This window comes from Labeo rohita, chromosome 16, assembly GCF_022985175.1.
Source record: "Labeo rohita strain BAU-BD-2019 chromosome 16, IGBB_LRoh.1.0, whole genome shotgun sequence".
Classification (NCBI taxonomy): domain Eukaryota; kingdom Metazoa; phylum Chordata; class Actinopteri; order Cypriniformes; family Cyprinidae; genus Labeo; species Labeo rohita.
This window is the reverse complement of record NC_066884.1, coordinates 34,982,566-35,001,449: the sequence shown is the minus strand read 5'-3', so window position 1 is coordinate 35,001,449 and position 18,884 is coordinate 34,982,566. Positions and strand designations below refer to the sequence as shown.

The window sequence follows — 18,884 nt, the reverse complement described above, 5'->3', positions numbered from 1 at the left end:
ACTGCAGAATGTTAACAGAAGATTTTTGAAAGACAGCTTCAGCTAACTCTTCAAAAAAGAAGCAACTTTTCTATTCTTGAGTGCTGCAGAGAGAAAGAGAGGGAGAGAGAGAAAAAAAAAATCAATACAATTCCACAAAAGAATTTTTTAAGCTTTTCCAGTTAGATCTTAATTCCCACTGTAAAAGCAAATTCTCCCGTGCTCTCACTTCTCTTCCATGTTTGAAGTGTTCCTTCATAATGATTTTTTTTATTCCAAAGTTTCAACTTTTGCCTGCAGGGTTTTACTTTTTCACGGCTTTGAGTTTTCGTTCTCAGATGCTGTAGTGTCGGGCAGAGAAAAAAAAAAACTGGTTTTTGAGTGACAGAAAATCGAGGTGTCTTTAAACCAGTGATTGCTTGTTCATACATTATTTCAAAATGTAGGCTACTTTCGTGGTTTTTGCTGATGTTGTAATATTTTCATATACATTTTCCATAAATAACCATATTCCAAAACATACCTTAACATTTTTTTTTTTTTTTTTTTTTTTTTTTTTTTATGTTTGAGTTCAAAATTCTTACATTTCTATCAATTATATTTTTACAATTCAAAAGACAATATGTTCTTACTCCCAGCTTGTCACATATTGACACTTGTATAATTGTATAAAAATGTATAATTTCATAGATATTTTGGAGCACCTAACCCCACCCCTACCCTGAACCTACCCACTTCTGAACAATATATAACACGCAACAGGCAAATAAAAGTATAGTGACAGGTATTTATTGTAAAAAAAATAAATAATAAAATTTAAAAAAAAAAAGTTTTGCCCCGGAATACTTGGGATATTAATGCTTTTGAAATACATTGTGAGTGTAGTTGTATCTGCCTGTTATGTCCTGTGTTTTATATTAATAAATGTTTTTTTTTTTTTTTTTGTTTTTTTTTAGGGGCAGGGGTTGGGTTACGTGCTCATAATATGTAAATTGTGTAATGTAAACATAATTGTTTAGACTGTTTACATTTAAATAAAAACCACACACACACACCCCAACATATATGGAATAATGGCAAAATTATTACCCAGTATGTAACGCAGTCATGATGATAAAATTCCCAATGCCTTTTGTGTCAGCATATTGATGCCAAAGATTTATTTTTTAAAGCACTGTAGGACCCTACACGTTGAAAAATATGCTAAAGGGTTACCCTTTGGGTCAAAAAGTGCAAAAAGGTGATGCCAAGGGGTCCTGACCAAGCATCAAAATGTGACAAGTTGGGAGTGAGAATGTGTGAGAATGTGTTGCAAAAGATGCAGTGTATGAGTATAATAAGTATGAATCCATATGGCTTTGACATTTAGTGTGCATAGTTTCTTTGATTGTGCATCCTTTTTGTCTCCTGAAGTATATGATTGCAGCATTAGAAATGAAGATTACAAAAACAGGTGTTTGCAATTAAAATATCAAGCTGTCACTGTATAAACACCTTCCGTTCTGCTTGTTTCTGAAACTTTAGATGTGATATTAAAGTGAGCAGACCTGGAACATCAAATGTTAATTTAACATTTTATCAAGAGTAATCAAAGAGCACTCACACTTGTTCATTTTCTTGGGTCATTTTAAATGTTTCATGGAATTGAGCCAACAATTATCCTTGATTAGCTATGGTTTCTAACGTGACCTCCTTTAAAAAACCATGAAATGCTGTTTAAACTGAGTGCTAATCGTGATGTTAAAGTTTCATTATCCTGAGACAGCGAGCTACACACACACACACACAATTGGTTCCACGTCTAAATTAGAATATTTCTTTATAAGGAGACTCAATGTTCAGAATAGCATACTACAGTTTTTCCAGATATAGTTTATTGTCTATAGTATGTGATTTTTCTGTATGCATAGAATGCCATAAACTTCTATTCACATCAATTATGATAACAGGGGCAGATTATTGAAAAAGAAAGGCCATAGTACTTGGGACTGTCTATAATTGTGGGTACATCTAATGTCCGTGAAGCGTATTTTTAATATATTTTCATCAGTTGAAAAAGCCATATCTTTTTTTAAAAAAAAAAAAAAAAGATGTTCATATCACATACAGCCCTGGTATTCAGCTGTCCGATTTTGTAATGTTGCTCATTCTACTCTGCATTTATGTATGAAAATGACCTCAAATATAAATTAATTTCATAGTTTTGCCTTCAGTTAGATTAGGTTATCAAGACATTTGGGTGTGTGCTTCAAAAATAATAAGTGTTTGTTGTGATATAGCTTGTTTATTGTGATATAAAAGGAATGGTTTGTCCCATTCTTGCATATGTTGCACAGTATGATTACATTTCCTTTAGAAGCATGGATGAAACACTAGAAGTTATGTTCTCTCTCTTTTCCCTAATATTGGTTAAGCTAGCAAACTTTGTCAAGAGTGGATTAATTGACAGTCAACAGTGTTACACGAGTATTATTGCTGCAAATTTTAACAAGACAATTTGACAATTTAACTAAAACTTATGTTTTGTTTATGAAAATATATTTCTAAACATACCATAGAGTTCTGCTTCCATGTTGAATATAGGCCCAAAACACTAAAAATGTCAACTAAGTTACCCGTCACAAACATAGATGATATGTTATGCACTTATTCCTACAGATCACCATTATTTATATAGCACTTTGTACAATATAGATTGTTTCAAAGCAGCTATGTAAAGGTCATGTTTGGGTTTTTGGGAAAAAGGAAAACTTTTCTTCACATTTTCAAATTCTAAATGTACTTCTAATTATAGAAGGACCCACCTGATTTGTAAACATATACATTTAAACGTTTGTATTATATAACTAGCTCCATAATTATGGCTTTTCTGATGTAGTAAACTTGCTCGAAAACCCACCTGATACAGCATTGCATTTGTGATGTGGAGCGCTCAGGTACGAGTCTGTTAAACACAAGTAATGATAAAAGAGTTAAAAGACTCATAGAAGCAAGCTGAAATGGCATGGCTTCTTCAGCAAATGCATTTTAATCCCATGTTTGCTTTTGTAACATTTTCATTTAGGGTTCAGTGTAGGTTGTCCTTTCATTTCAAATGCGAGATATTTAATTTATGAAATGCCATGATATGTACAACAACCCACCCACACTGCATCACATATTAATTTCAAAAATATAATTGACAGTATATACTGCAAAGTAATCAGTAGGTTATAGGGTAGTTTTCAGTCCACCACGTTACGCACAGTAAAACAAGCACAGCTGTGGTGAAGGCAGCATTATAACTGCCATAATCCAGTGTACACAGTGACTGTTTAATCTAGGAAGTGTCAGCTGTATCACTCCAGTTGCTTATTCATTCTTGTGCAGTCCAACATTGAAGCCAATTCCCAGCCACTTTCAATTATATTGAGAGACACCAGGGAAAATAGCGTTTGAAGGGGGAGGAACAATAACAGGTGCTCAAGGTTAAGAGAACAGCGCAAACACCAGCATGCCATAGTGTGAAGCTGGAAAGTGTCACTGTAATGGAGCCAAGACTCGGGAGGGGGAAAATGTCCTTTTTTGAAGTGTTTGAGGATGTTGTGCATTTACAGTGTGTTGGAGCTAATACACTTTCTACTGTATGTTATGCTTGTAACTGTATGATTTTCACAGTCACAACACAGTTGTGAGAAGAAGAAACATGTTATGCAGGAAGGCTGACATTTCTGTTAAAACCATTTCAGGATAAACATGTATTCAAAGATTATTTTGAAATGACATAACAGTATGCAATTGTATACATTATGGATAAAAATTAGCATGCAGCTCTGGTTTTGCAAAGTTGGTTATTTTGTACCAAATGAGCACAAGGAAAATTGTTTCTGCTTGATCAGCCAGCATTTAACAGTCACTTTTATCCAAAGTAATACACAGTGCAGTTATTAAAGGTTCAGTCCCTCTGGAGTAGCCTGAGGTTAAGTGTCTTAATCAAGGGCAAAAAGGTGGTAGCTCATGAATATCCCCCTGTACCACGTATCTTTTCACGTATCAACCTGAATCTTTAACAACTATGCCACACCACCCTACTGATCAACATAAGATCACATGTGCCTCTTCACACACTTCTGCAAAAATTCAAACCCATAAAGGTTTACGTATTATTAACTACAGTTCCAAACTGAAATGAACACTCATGATACATTTAGACATTTGCATCACATAACCAGCTTTATACTGCATGTATAGCTTTTCCGGTTTAGTAAATTTGCTCGGTAGCTCACCTAGTACACAATCCCATTGCATTAAACAATTAAACTTTTTTTTTTTTTTTTTTTTTTTTTTTTTTTTTTTTTTTAATGATAAAAACGCTCAGTGACATGTAAAAGCAAGCTATGATGACACGGTTGCTTCACCAAATGTTTTTATCTCATGTTTGTTTTTGTTAACACTATCGGTTAGGTTTATGGTTTGTAAGGATTTAGAAGCAACGTAATATCATTTTGCTGAAATGTTGCTGCAGGCATGTTTTTACAATGAGTCTGGGTTGCTATTGATCCTCCTTTAGTTTTACTTTTAAACCCTCCATTGCATTAATATTTTGCACTGACCATCAACCACCTTAGATTAAAAACTAAAAAAGATGCTTCTCTTTTTCAGAAATCAAGGGTGTCTACATTTGAGAAGATGTGGGCTTTCATGAGCAGCAGGCAGAGCACGTCATTCGTCAAGTCCATTGAAGATGGGATTCAGAGAGTGTTAAAGTCAGACTATGCCCTGCTAATGGAGTCAACGACCATTGAGTATGTGACACGCAGAAACTGCAATCTCACACAAGTCGGCGGCATCATTGACAGCAAAGGTTACGGAATCGGCACCCCAAAAGGTAAAACCACTGTCGTAACACGGATAGCACTATAAGCAGTTTTAAAATGCTACTGTATGCACACCTTTGACTTAAGAATATGGAATGTCCCTATTTTGATGTGCATGCGTTAAACCTTATTTCTCTTAAATATTCAGTCAGATATGAAATCCGACACGAGCAATATAGCATAATCACCCATCGTTTGAGGAACTGCATAGTTATGCTTATTATTTGGAGGACATTTTTATGTTTCGGAACCTAATTAAATTTTATGTTAGGATTTATTTAAATCGCTTAAAATGTAATTATTACATAAATTCAACTTTGTTGCAAATGAGTGGATTGTGGCCGTGCTTTTCACATTATGTAAGTGAAGCTGTGGTAAATGCAGACTTTATACTCAATTGACTTCCATTCATATGCATGTAAATCAAAATTCAAGTTTAATGAACTCTGACCTGTGAATATGCATAGCACGAAGACATTTGACCAACAACAGATGTAAATATCACACACTGACCTCTTAGCTGAATTCATAAAACTTAGAGGCTGCATAGTTTGCAGTGTTAAGGGCTTTGAAGTCATTTTACATGCTTAAAGCCTTGTGTGACCACAAATTTACACAGTATTTATTAAAAAACTGAGCGTGAAATGGAGTGGGTTACACCGTGTGAGTGTGTGTGTGTATAATGCTTTGCTGAAACGCTGCTCCTTTCAAGCGCGGAGTCTGTGTCAGAATGTTAAATCTATTTAGATTTTTTTTTTTTTTTTTTTTTTTCTCCTCATGCTGTATACGGAATTTCAGAGCCCATTTGCAAATGGAATGCTTGTATCATTTGAGGGAGGGGAAAAACACACACTAATAAACAGATAATTAATGTAAGGATGTAACAAAAATTATTCATTTACTTAGCTATTTATTTAAAATTCCACCTTCCAGATTTGTGAAGTTTATTACACTGAAAAAAAAAACCCAAAAAACTTAATAATTTGTACCCTGCTGCCTTAAAATTTTAAGTTCAGTCAACTCCAATAAGTTTTGTCAACTCGAAATGTTAAGTTGTACTAAATGACAACCTAGATATTTGAGTTGACTTAACAAAAAAATTGGTTAGTTAAACTTAAAAACTGGGTAAGTTACCCAGCTGAATTAAAATTTTAAGTTGAACTCAAATATCTAAGTTGTCACTTAGTACAACGTAATATTTCAAGTTGACTTTTCAACTTTTTTTGAGTTGACTGAACTTAAAATTTTAAGGCAGTAGTTTTTTTTTTTTTTTTACAGTGTAGTTAGATTGATAATTAGATGTCCTTTTAGCCGAAGAAACAACTTGTCCTTTGTCTTCTTTGTAGGGCTGTCAAACGATTAATTGCGATTAACCGCATACAAAATAAAAGTTTGAGTTTGCCTAATATATGTGTTTATGATGTGTAATTAGAATGTATATATAAATATAAACATGTTCATGTATATATTTACGAAATTTTTACAAGTATATGTATTTATTATAATTTCTATATAATTTATATTATATATAAATACAGTTATTTTGTACATAAATAACAAATATCCCTTAAAAATATATATATATATATATTAGTTTCTGTGTATTTATATATACATAATAATTTTACACAGTACACACACATATATTAGGCAAACTCAAACTTTTATTTTGTATGCGATTAATTGCGATTAATTGTTTGACTGCCCTACTTCTTTGTATTGGAGTTTCCATTGAAGATTCTCATATATTAATGAATTTCTTTCAGGCTCGCCATACAGGGACAAAATCACAATTGCCATCCTCAGTATCCTGGAAGATGGCCGTCTTCACATGCTCAAAGAGAAGTGGTGGAGCGGCAGCAGCTGTCTAGAAGATGAGCGGTATGAAACGGGTCCCATGGGCATCCAGAATCTGGGCGGCATCTTCATTGTGTTGGCATCTGGTCTGGTGCTGTCAGTGTTTGTGGCTATAGGAGAGTTCATCTACAAGCTGCGAAAAAATGCTGAACGTGAACAGGTGAGATTGATTGGAAGTTGGTATTATAATATAATGCTTGACTAATAAATAACCCAGCGACTACGCAGAACTAATCATCAAACAGTGGCCTGCCAAACCTCTCAGAACCCTCCCACAATACCCTAGCAACCACCCAGAGGACCGTAGAGCATGCCTGGCAAGCCCTTTTACACTTGCAGAGTCACAGATTTTAGACATTCTAAAATGAAGACGTTCGGGCACGCTGACTAAAGCTGAATGTTCATTCACACCTGATAACATCACAGAATGGATCTGTTATTTGAAAAAAAGAGATGAATAACCGATCGAACTTCAAAAAGCATAGCAAGCAAATCGCAAATCACTTCCTTTTTATGCAGACACATTTCACAGATAAGATGCCAGCGCTGGAGGTTGACATTTAAACCGCTTTGATCATGTATTTGAGTGTAAAAGCACACTCAAAAATGGGGATTTTTTTTATCACACATCTCACCTCAACATGAATTATATTCCCTACTGAACTGGAACATTGTGTTATTCTTCCCCACATGTTGGAAGTTATTTTAAGGATTGGTTTTCGTCTCATTGATTTAGATGCAGCTATATCATAATTTTGCTTGTCAAAAAGCAAGAAAAACATACACTGAACACTGAAAGATGTAAAAGATGACAATATCACGCTAGAAAAAGGAAACTTTAATATTTAAAGTGTATAAAAGAACAACTTGTAGAACTCAAATGCTAACACGGAAACGTATCACAGTTTCCACAGAAATAGTAAGCAGCATTGTTTTCAGCACTGATAATAAGCAGAAATGTTTCTTGAGCAGTAAATCAGCATATTAAAATGATTTCTGAATGATTATGTGACACTGAAGTCTGGCATAATGATGCTGAAAAGTGTGTTTTGATCACAAGAATAAATTGCATTTTAAAATATTTAAATATTAAACAGTTATTTTAGACTTGTATAATAATCAACAGTTTTATTGTTTATTGCATTGGGTACAACAGGGCTAAAGACACACCCTAAAAAAATGTGCTTTTCACTGTGCCCAAAGTGTATGATTGCAGAAAAATATATATGTGAGTACTGAAAATTTATGGAGCAGTAGATTTTGTGTGAAAATAAATCAAGTCGTTTATTTTGTTTAAAAATCGTATAAATGTTTGAGGTGACCAGGGGAGCCTTTTACCCCCACACACAGGGGAAAATGCCCACCAGCATGGGGTAAAAGGCACACAGTATTGATGCAAATACTTTAGCTTAAATTTTATATATTTTTTTAATAATGTCACAGTTAATACTTGTTCAGAACAATCACTTTAGCAAAGTCTAATCACTAAGATGGACACCCAACATAATATATGATATTTACCATCTGAATCTAACAATATCATGTCAACAAATGGAAAAGTCTGCCATCAAGGCTATTAATTATCATGTTAATTATTGTGCCTTTTAGCCCCAACAGCAGGGAAAATCATTAAGAATACCTTTGTCTCAAGATATATTCAAGCATTTTAGTGATTCTCATTTGCTACTTAAATCTACAAAATTTTTACATATCAAATGTAAGTACAGAATGTGTGCTGCTGCCCGCAATCGCATCAAGGAACAGCCAAAATTGCATGTGTATCTTGAAAAGATGATGTTTTGGAATGTGCTACGTGTTTCTGCCATCTAGTTGTTTAGAGGAAAATAATATCAAAAGCGTCTTTTGCTCCGTTGTACCCTGCTGCATTTTTGATCAAATAAATGGAGACTTGTTGGTAAATGCAGCTGATACTTCTTTTAAAAGTAAAAAAAAAAAAAAAAACAGATTTCAATTCAAAATGCGGACACACTCAGTTACTTCTTCAGAAATGGCTCCCTCAGCTAATGGACGTGAACGTACTTACTTCCTCTTTTCTCTTTGTCCTCCCCCCACCATGTCCCTTTTTTTCCATCAAGAGGTCTTTCTGCAGTGCGGTGATGGAAGAGATCAAACTGTCGTTCACGTGCGAGAGACGAGTGAAACACAAGCTCCACCGGCAGCCGCCGGCCATGGTGAAGACGGACGCAGTGATCAACATGCACTCCTTCAACGACCGTCGCCTGCCAGGAAAGGACAACATGAGCTGCAACACCGCGATGACGCCCGTGTTTCCATGACTTGCCTGGGCGACGGCCACCTGAGGCACGTCCCCGGCGCCGTGCCGGAGAGCAGGGACTACGGCTCCGAGATGATTACGGCATTCACCATCAACCGCAGAGACATCCGACACCAAATGGCCAGTCAGAACGGTGGCAGTAGCAGCAAACCAGGTAGTGACCACATCCTCAAACCAATGTATCCCACCATGCCATTGCGAGAGGGAGGCCGTTCGGTATCCTTCCTGTGAGAGCGAGCCACGTCTGCGAAACTATCCGCGCCCGAGTCTGATGTTTACAAACGGCACTCAAAAGCGAAGCTCACGATCTGACTCGAAGGAGCCCCCCGATCAAAACGAAAATATATGTTTCTCATTGGAACAAAGTGGAAACATGTGGAAAAGAGGCTTTTTTTGAGCATGGCAATAAATGAAACTACGGACAGACGTGTATGGAAGTAGTTTTCTTAGAGTATCATTTATAGCACATCAAGTTCATTTTGAAGAGTTCTGACGATTTATCTTTTGATTTTGTCGTCTGCGTTTTGGTGGGGACGCAACAAAACAGCGACGTAGGAACAGTTTAGCCAGTGTGACCTGCTAGAATAGTAGAAAACCCTTAGACTGCAAGTTCCCGAAGGCTACAGAGAGTGTAGCGGCATCCTTCGCCCACAGAAATGCACAAACAAACAGGGTTGATTTCATTTGAGCCACCTAAACAAATTGAAAAACGAGTAACAATTCTGTACGGCAGTTTTGAGCAAGACTTGCAGCCATTTTGATTTATTCGCGCTTCATACATTGCCAGCAGATGTTTTTTACACAGCGAGATCTAATGGTAATGACGGATAAACACAACAGTTGCCAAAGATCTGTCGTCCAAATGGATTTAGACACTTGAAACGCAGCTTCCCCTACAGACAAGAGAGCGAGTGACACGTTGCCTCCGCTGTGTTTGTTAAATGAGTTATTCCTGAGAATCACAGCCCTCGCATCAAGAATACTCACTTCACACGGTACATACAGAGGATTCGACACAAACGCAGAGCTTGCCGTATGGTGGAGAGCTAATACAAAGGAAACTAAACCATTTTAAGATGTACGTGAGTGAGAATGTCTCTCGCCGTCTATCTGTTCGACAAGTCGGTGATGATTACAGTGGCTTTTTCCATCTGCATCTGCGTCGAGACCTTTCAACGTCAACTTGTTTGAAGTACAGAATTTATAAGTGGTGTGGCCTTCATCAAAGCATTAATCAGAAAACATCTGGATGTTTTTTGATTATTATTTCATCTTTCATTCATGTCAGGTTTTTGGAAAAAAAAATTTTTGATTACTAAAAACAAATTATGAAGATCACCCACTCACCTATTCATCTACATTTCTGGAACCAGTATTATTTTTTCTTCCCTGAGACACAAAATGAGATATTGGGCAGGATGTTCAAGCTGCACTTTGACATACAATAAAAGCTGATGGTGATTTATACTGCCAAGCTTAAAAAAGGATAAAAAGCAGCATAAAATTAGCCCAAGACAGACACCCAACACACCCCAGACAGAGAGAAAGATTATCTCGAATAATGATAAATGTTTCTCACAGCCATCATGTATTTGCAGAAAACATGTCAATGTATATCTTATACAAGTATGGACTACTTTAGGGCTCATTTACACCAAGAACAATAACTATACTGAAGTCCATACCAACTGAAAGATAGCATTGACAAAATCAGTAATGTTTTGTGTGTGGCAAGTTATGTTGTCTGCCGCTTAAACCACTCAAGCTCTTTAGATCGTTTTCACACTTGGTTTGATTGCTTGGTCCAGACCCGAGTTTGATTGATCCTACTCCTGCTGCCCAGCTGGATTGCGTTCACACAGTCATTTTTGGTTTTGAACCACGGTACTTTTGCGTCATCAGGGTGGCAATGAATCAATGCTTGATCGCTTTGTTTTTTGTACTGATTTTGGCTTTAAATAAATGTCAGAAGCAGAAATGAGATATAAATTCTCTCTCAGGAAAGTGAGGAGTACGCATACACAGTTTGACCAGTTCATGAATCGCTAATTGTGGCTCGCTTCTGTGATTTATTACAATTAAATTCACGTCAGAAGCATACTTACAGAGTTTGCATTACCCATACCTCAGACCTTCCTTTTTAGGCAGACTCAGGTACACACCCGAATTTCAGAATGCAGCTTTTACGTTATTCAAACAAACCCGGCAGTGCACAGAAAGTGCTAGTGTGAAAGCCCACTTAAAGTTGAGTGGATTCTGATTGGCTGTCAATGTTTGTATTGTGGATCATCCGACAAAAAAAACGAACAAAAAAAAAGTTCTGAAAGTGATTCCAAAGGTATCCAGATTCCCTATTCTTATAGAATTTGAATGATTATTAAAATAGATTTTTGAGTTAAGTGGATTTTGAATGCAGCTTCCAAAAGACAAAAAATAATGAATTTTAGTCCAATAGTATATTATACAGTGCACAGCATAAATGAGTACACCCCTTCTAAAATGTAACCAATTCAGCAATTACTCTTAACTTAGATGATATGTTAGGGTTCTTTGGAGATATAATGTTCCAACAAGCCTGCTTGCTCAATTACCGAAGAAGAATGTCAAAATTATTCAGCAAAATAAGATTTTCTTATCAAAGTGATAAAAAGTTGCAAAAATGAGTACACGCTCCTGAAAGTTACTGATTAAAACAAAGAAAAATGTGTGTATAGGTTTTAGGCTATTTTTGATCAACAGTTAAATATATTGAACCAAAACTTTTAAAGACAAGTAATTTCCTGACAATTAAAAGTGTCATACTCAGACTTAATGCTGGCAGCAATGCAACCACTTAGGAGAAAACTGCCAGGTGACTTGTTGCTTAGCATAAAAGAGGACAGTGGTACAAGAGGAATACCAAATTATTGTTTTAAGTGTGAAAATATAGCAGAAGTAGCACCGACATTCAAAAACAATGGACTTGTGACAAGGCTCCTAAAATAATCAGGTCTTCACTTTAAGTTTTCATTTAGTGATGAGAGAATTTTCGTTAGAAAAAGAGCAGAAGAAATACCATGCAAGTGTTTTAGAGCCGGCAAAAGGTATGAAAAGAGTGACACTTTATCTCACAGAGTACAACGCAGCCTGTAAAAAGTGACATGGATGGTTGTTGTCACCCCTAGAATTACCTACTGTAGCCAAAGCACAATAAACTCATTTAGCCATATTTACAAAATATAGACTTCTGGGAATCCATACTCTGGTGTCAAGAGACCAAGTCAATCATTTCGGATCCAAAAGCATCCAAAATGTTCTAGTGTTGCTAGAGGAGGAGTACAGTGAGCAGTGCCTGGTACCCACAATGACGTTCAGTGGTAGTAAAGCTCTTATATAGTTATGTGTGAGTGCTGAAGGTGTAAGGGAGTTGTGCTTTATCAGTGCTGTCATGAATTTACACACCACTGTGTGATGTAATACAAAAAACTGAAACTTAAGATGCTACCCTCCCCTCATTCCCTGCATTATTGGGCATTTTCTCAGCATGACAATGAAGATATTCATTCTCCCAAGGTGAAAATCCTTCAGTGGACATGTATTTCACTTAATATTAACATTCTTGAGCAACTGTGGGGGATTCTGTTGAGACAAGCTGAGCAAAACCCCCCATTAAAGACCAGGGCATCAAGGAGGTCGTCCTCCAGGAGTTAAACAGGATAGATGTAAACATTTGTTATGAATTTGTACACTCAGTGCCAAGAGGTGACAGAGCAGTATACTTTAAGTTCTGGAGGACATACTAAGTACTCAAATATTATACATTTGAATAAAATCTAAGGTGTACTCTTTTCTGCAATCCTTCATTTAAACAAAATTGGCTGATTTACTGATCTTATATTATATTATATTATTGTATATATGTTCTTTGATAATGTAAATCTTTACATACATACAATGTTTTTATTAAAATTCACATTAAATACAAAGTCAGTCGTATTAAAAATATGTTATGGCATGACACCCATATCTGGTATTTAGGTAAAATATTTAGGTAAAAATGTAAAAAAAAGACTTGCCCATCTCCCATTGTAGATCAACTAACATTATCAGTAAAGGAGCAAAATGCATTTACTTAAACATATTTGAGAATTGAGATATTTCATGATATAGTTAACACGTTTGGGAATATTTTGAATAATCAAAAAAAAATACATAAAACATAAGCCTTTATCAGTTATACAGTGCTATCGTGGCTGCTGTGTAGGCCAATCACATGACATGCATGAAGAGGGCTTCTCCCCATCTCACTCCCATGCCCCCTCAAAAATACTAAGTGCATGACGCCTCTAATCTACACTGTTAATGGTTGTTTGTGGTGCCTTTGTTGTTGTATTTGGAGTTTGGCAGTATGAATAATCTCCCGCTTTTGTTGCATTGAAAAGAGTAACTGAAACATTCTGGTTAAAACCTCAACCAGAAAATTATACACTTTAAAAATGACATGAGGGTAAACAGTGACGAAATGTAAGTGAATCGGGCCAGTGGCGGTAAATGCATCAATTTATTTATTTTCTTCACATTCTTTATTCATAATATCATTCGTAAATCTTTGTGTGGTTCCATGTGGTTATCATGGGTCATGTTTTAACACAGTCATTTATTTGCGCTTCACTTCGAAGCTTTCTTGGCCTGTTTTGCAGGACTGTTCTCCCCATGTATCTGAACCTGGAATTTTAAATAATCGGGACGTCAGGTGTAAGAGGGTAATGCGGCTTTCACATTTGCATACGTCAGTGAATAAAGAGAGTGAACAAATGCAGAGACGGCTACAGTAAATTGCAATACAAGCGTGTTGAACATCAAAACTGCAATACAGATGTACGGTACTGGACCCTCTCATCTCTGAGCGTGGCAAATTTTCAGACGAGCATTTAGTGACAGTTCTCATAGGTAGTTGAATCCATGTGTCGTCTACATGTGGAAAATCCTACTAAGCTACTAAACGTTCTCATGATGAGGTGTAGGTGCTAAGAGTCTTCACCCGCTGCTCGCCCGCCCGCGGCAGCTCGACCAATGACAGACCTCCGTGAGGTCAATCTAACGGACAGTGTCAAAAACAAAAGCAAAAACAAAAGAAAAAAAAGCATTTTTGTGTTTTTATGGTGAATTATGTATCGATCAGAATAACTTCATGTGACTCGATGTTTCTTTGGTGAAAGCTCATTGTATATGTGTTATTCAAATTCTGTGTAATTTTAACACTCTCTTGCAAAGTAGGGTATATATTAGATGAACAGAAAATTACTGTATTTTGCTAAATACTGATGATTTTTACCTGTATTTTTTTCCTCAGCTCTTCTCTTCTTAATAATTTGTGCAGTGCTGTATCAAGTGTGGTACATGCATATTGTAATATAGAATCTACTCTCGAGAAACTACACAAATGGATTTAAAGAACAATAATTTAAAGCCCCAGGCCCCAATTCCAGCACATTCAGTTTCATTAATAGAAGGAGTTGATAGGAAATCTGAGTGATGTATGTGAGACCTCCAGATATTCTGCAACATAATGTAATCATATCAGATGTATATAAATAAGACATATAACAGAATATTCAGAGAAGAATACGCCGTGTCATTTCTATCGCTTTCCATGAACGCCCATCATGGATATTTGGATTATTTATCTATTTATTTTTATTTTCCTGTTTCTTTTTTTTTTTTTTTTTTTCTCCCACAGTGTTCAGAAGGCTTAGTAGATTCTGTAGACATTTCTACATTGTCTAATCTATGTCTGATCACTTATTATTCAACGCATATATATCATAGATATCATAGTGCAAATCTTGTTCACTAAACTGTTTCTTTGACTGGTTGTCTAATACAGTATTACAAAACAGACCCCGTAAAGTACATAAAGGGAGTTATATGGTTTAAGAATAAAGAGACAAGTCAAAAAAGGAATAGTTCACCAAAATGAAAGTTAATTCTCATTATTGACTTCATGATGTTCAAAATCTATTTCAATAGAACACAAATGGCGAATGTTTTTCACATAACATTGTGTGAGGAACAGACTAAAGTTTAATTTAACCAGGTTTCAAATCTCATTTTCCATTCCACATATTCATTTACCATAATTCATGAATGAATTACTGTATGAATCAGTAATAACTCAAATAGAGTTATCATGTGACTTTTTTTTTTTTCTTTAACTTATTAACTCATTATAACTGCCTATTATACTAAGACCATTTACCCTGGTAGGTTTATTTTATTTTATTTATTTTTATAATAATAATAACAATAATAATAATAAATGACACACATCTGTTGCAATTTGGTATCTCTTGCTCCAAATTAAATGTTTTTGTTACAACCTTAATGCATTGCACATGAGAAAATTAGACAATTCATATGAACATTTTAATTCAAATTATTTAATTATGTATTAAAAATGTTTAGAATATATAAAGCTTTTAAATTATTATTATTATTATTATTATTATATATGTTTTTAATATATACGTTTGTTGTTAATGCATATCAGTTATTAACTAAATAAATAAAAAGCTTTTTTTTTTTTTTTTTGAGACTAGATCTGTCAGTCTTCCATACATACATGAATTCTTTCATATGATTGGCTGTCGGGTAAACATGTCATACTTTCAGTATTTGAATCATAAAGTGTTCAGTTTGGTTTGACAAAGCTATTCTGAAACCAATAGTAGCAACAGACCTCTGCATTACCTTTAATACAGTTTTTTGTTTTTTTTTTTTTTGACAAACATGCTCATTGCCAGCTTTTCTTGTAATGGAGAAGAGCTATGTGAAAATGTTCAAAAAAAAAATTAAAAAAATCACATGAAGGTTATGAAGTAATGCCAGAATATTATTTTTTTGTGAACTATTCCTTTGCTTTCGATGAAGAGTTGTCACCTTGTGTGTAGCACAAGGATGTTGGAAAATACACAATGGTAGGTTACAAAATTCTTATTGAATTAGATTAAATCATATATTGACACTGTGACACATTAATTGTAATTAATGACTTAGTATCGTTTGCAGCAACACAGAGTGAAGACCATATGTATCACACATGCCTTCACATCTGATGAAAGACCATGAAATATTCTTTTCTATCTGTATGAATTGCATTACACTGAACATTTACTTTGGATATTCAGTCAATCCAATTTACGGAGCATAAACATCTATTTTATAAAAAGAATAAAGAAACAATGTGAACATTGCTGTTTTACAAAATTGTCTGAAACAGAAAGAAAAATAAAACGAAATAAACTTTTACAAATCTTCTGTTTTGTTTATATTTGCCTGTGGTATTTATTCATATTTGATTTCCCCCCTCTTTGTCTGTTTTCTGCTTTGTCTGCAGTGAAATAATGTAAGAAGGTCAGTCTGTGGTCTTTTATCGGCCACACTGAACACAGAGAGGAGTGTTTTGGAGAACTTTGGCTTGTGCGGTGTGTTTTAATTTGCCGGTAGCAGGAGCTCTCTTTGAAGTGAGCATCCACCTGAGCTCAGCAGCTCTCAGATAAAGAGACTCGTGCTAGGAGAGCATTCCACTCTCACTTCAAAGAACAACAGAGCAGCAGTGTGAATTGCTAAAACCCACGTTTATATAGTGTTCGAGGAAAGACGCAATGTTCTTGGAATGTTCTGTGGCGTCGTTTGAAGAAACATCTAATACATACATTTATGACCACAAGGACACTTAAAGGTGTACTTCACTCCTCAATATAATTATGAAATATAAACACTTTTCTTTCTTTCTTTCTTTCTTTCAGTGGCTCTTTCAAACATGCAATTTTTTGCTGGTAAATTACCATTAATATTTAATTTAGTATTTAATATGTTGATGTAATTTCCAGTAAAACAGGAAGTTATAATGGGACATATCGAATGAATCATCCCCTTTTCTTCAGTTCTGTCAGAGCTCGACAAAGAAGCATTTGAGTTTTTTTTTAATACATAATTAAGATTCTCCTTTATATTTTATATGGAACTGTAAAAATAAAATAAAATAAAAATAATTTCCAGTAACATTGTTTGGAAAACATGTGATATATGCATGGTACCGGTGTTGGCTCTTCACCTCATGATTGCTTTTTATAATGCCAAGGATGTCTAACCATTTGAGATATTTGATCATATGATTCACTGTTGCAAATGCAATATTCTGGGTTGCTGGTTTTCATTGATGGTTTTATCTAAAAATACAGCAAACTATCCTAACTGTAGCTTTAGAATAGCATTGATAGCACATCCTGATAGATAGATAGATAGATAGATAGATAGATAGATAGATAGATAGATAGATATTTTACATATTTGGAACAACATGAGGGTGAGTAAATGATACAATTTTTGGTTAAACTACAGTTTAATCTTATAAAACCTATGTTGTTTCCTGTTTTGCAAGCATCAGTAATCCAGGCATGTAGGCTGTTCTGCCTCACGTGAGCATGAATGAAGATTTACTCGTGTTAATTTACCTTCAAGTTGCCAGTAATAAAATGGGGCAGCAGATAGACAGTTGGAGTGAATTTAACCTTGACTGTGTGGAGGTTTCAGACATCTCTCCAAACATTTCAAGGAGCTCTGGGACATGCAATGCAGGGTCTGTGAGTGAATAATGAGTGAGGAGACACTCCCTCATAATGGCAAGATTTATGAACTCTTCACCATCAATTAATCCCTCAGGGCAAGAAAAGGCCATGAGAAGAGCAGAAAAAGATAGATAGATAGATAGATAGATAGATAGATAGATAGATAGATAGATAGATAGATAGATTTTTTTTTTTCTAAATACTCCTAATAATTTTCTAGGAAGCCTATCATATTCAAGAAATACCAGCAGTTACTCTGTATGACCTTAACTTGCATGTGACCTTGGCCTGGTCCATGTCTCCGCAGAGCGCTGCTGCAGCTGAGCAGCCATGCATCACTGACCTGTTATGAGTTAAGCCACCGCTCTCTGCATCTCTGTGGAATCATGGGTGAAAGGTGCAGTTGCACTGAAGCAGAGCAGGGGGTTTGCTCTGATAGAGGTGTTCACCTTGGCGCAGGAGGTGACTGAACCGGAGATATTGTTCCCAGCAGGGCTGCAGATGCTATCCTCACTGCAAGCCTCCTCAGAGCCGGCAACAATAACTCTTTTGTACCCAATATAGTGTATAGCAGCAGTCTTTCTAAATGTAAGATGTTTGTTAGTGTTAGTGGATGTGCCTTGACTTTAACACCTTTTGAGTTTGAATACAGCTTGAATCATTTCCAGATGCCATCCCCACTACTTCTAAAATTTGCTGTCAATTATTTGGTGTCTTTAAAAAATAAAATGTGGTTAAATAAATAAAAGGTTCTGTACGCAGATGCAACCAACAATGACAGAAACAGCCATAGCAAAATGAGTTTATTTATTCATATATTACTTCTTTTTTTCATCCCTGCAGAAAGCAGCACAATAATATTTTGAAGAATGCTTCAACTATTTTTTTTTTTTTTTTGGTCCATGCAGTGAAAGTTGACTGGGTACAAAAGTAGATTTTTGGACATTAATTTAAAAAGTTATTTTTATTTGAATACAAGTTATTTGAACTGGTGGTGTTGAAAGAATGTTTATATTGTTTGATTTGTACTCGGTTGGGTTAATAGTTCTTAGCTTACATTTTATGTTGAGTTTCATTCGTTTTCTTATTCTACTCAATACTCAATCCTACCCAGTCCATGCAAATAACGCATGAGGTCAGATTTTATGAGTATAATTTCAGATGTGAGCTATGGGTGAGATACGATCAATCTTGAATGTTTTCATTGCAAGGCATGTGCTTTTTTAAGAACATTAATTTATTTAATTCATTCTGGAGATCATTAGGGACATTATCCATCATAGACAG

The 18,884-nt window shown here is 35.3% G+C and overlaps 1 protein-coding gene across 2 annotated transcripts in view; it reads left to right on the top strand.

Annotated features, from left to right (window-relative positions):
* Positions 1-16,260, top strand: part of grik3 (glutamate ionotropic receptor kainate type subunit 3) — a 157,954-nt gene extending 141,694 nt beyond the window's left edge. For both annotated transcript variants that reach the window (XM_051131333.1, XM_051131334.1), the window contains 3 exons: positions 4,621-4,846; positions 6,602-6,852; positions 8,791-16,260. In XM_051131333.1, the coding sequence (XP_050987290.1) occupies positions 4,621-4,846; positions 6,602-6,852; positions 8,791-9,219 (906 nt within the window). In that variant the 3' untranslated portion in view covers positions 9,220-16,260. The remainder of the gene's footprint in view (positions 1-4,620; positions 4,847-6,601; positions 6,853-8,790) is intronic.
* The last annotated feature ends 2,624 nt before the right edge of the window (positions 16,261-18,884 follow it).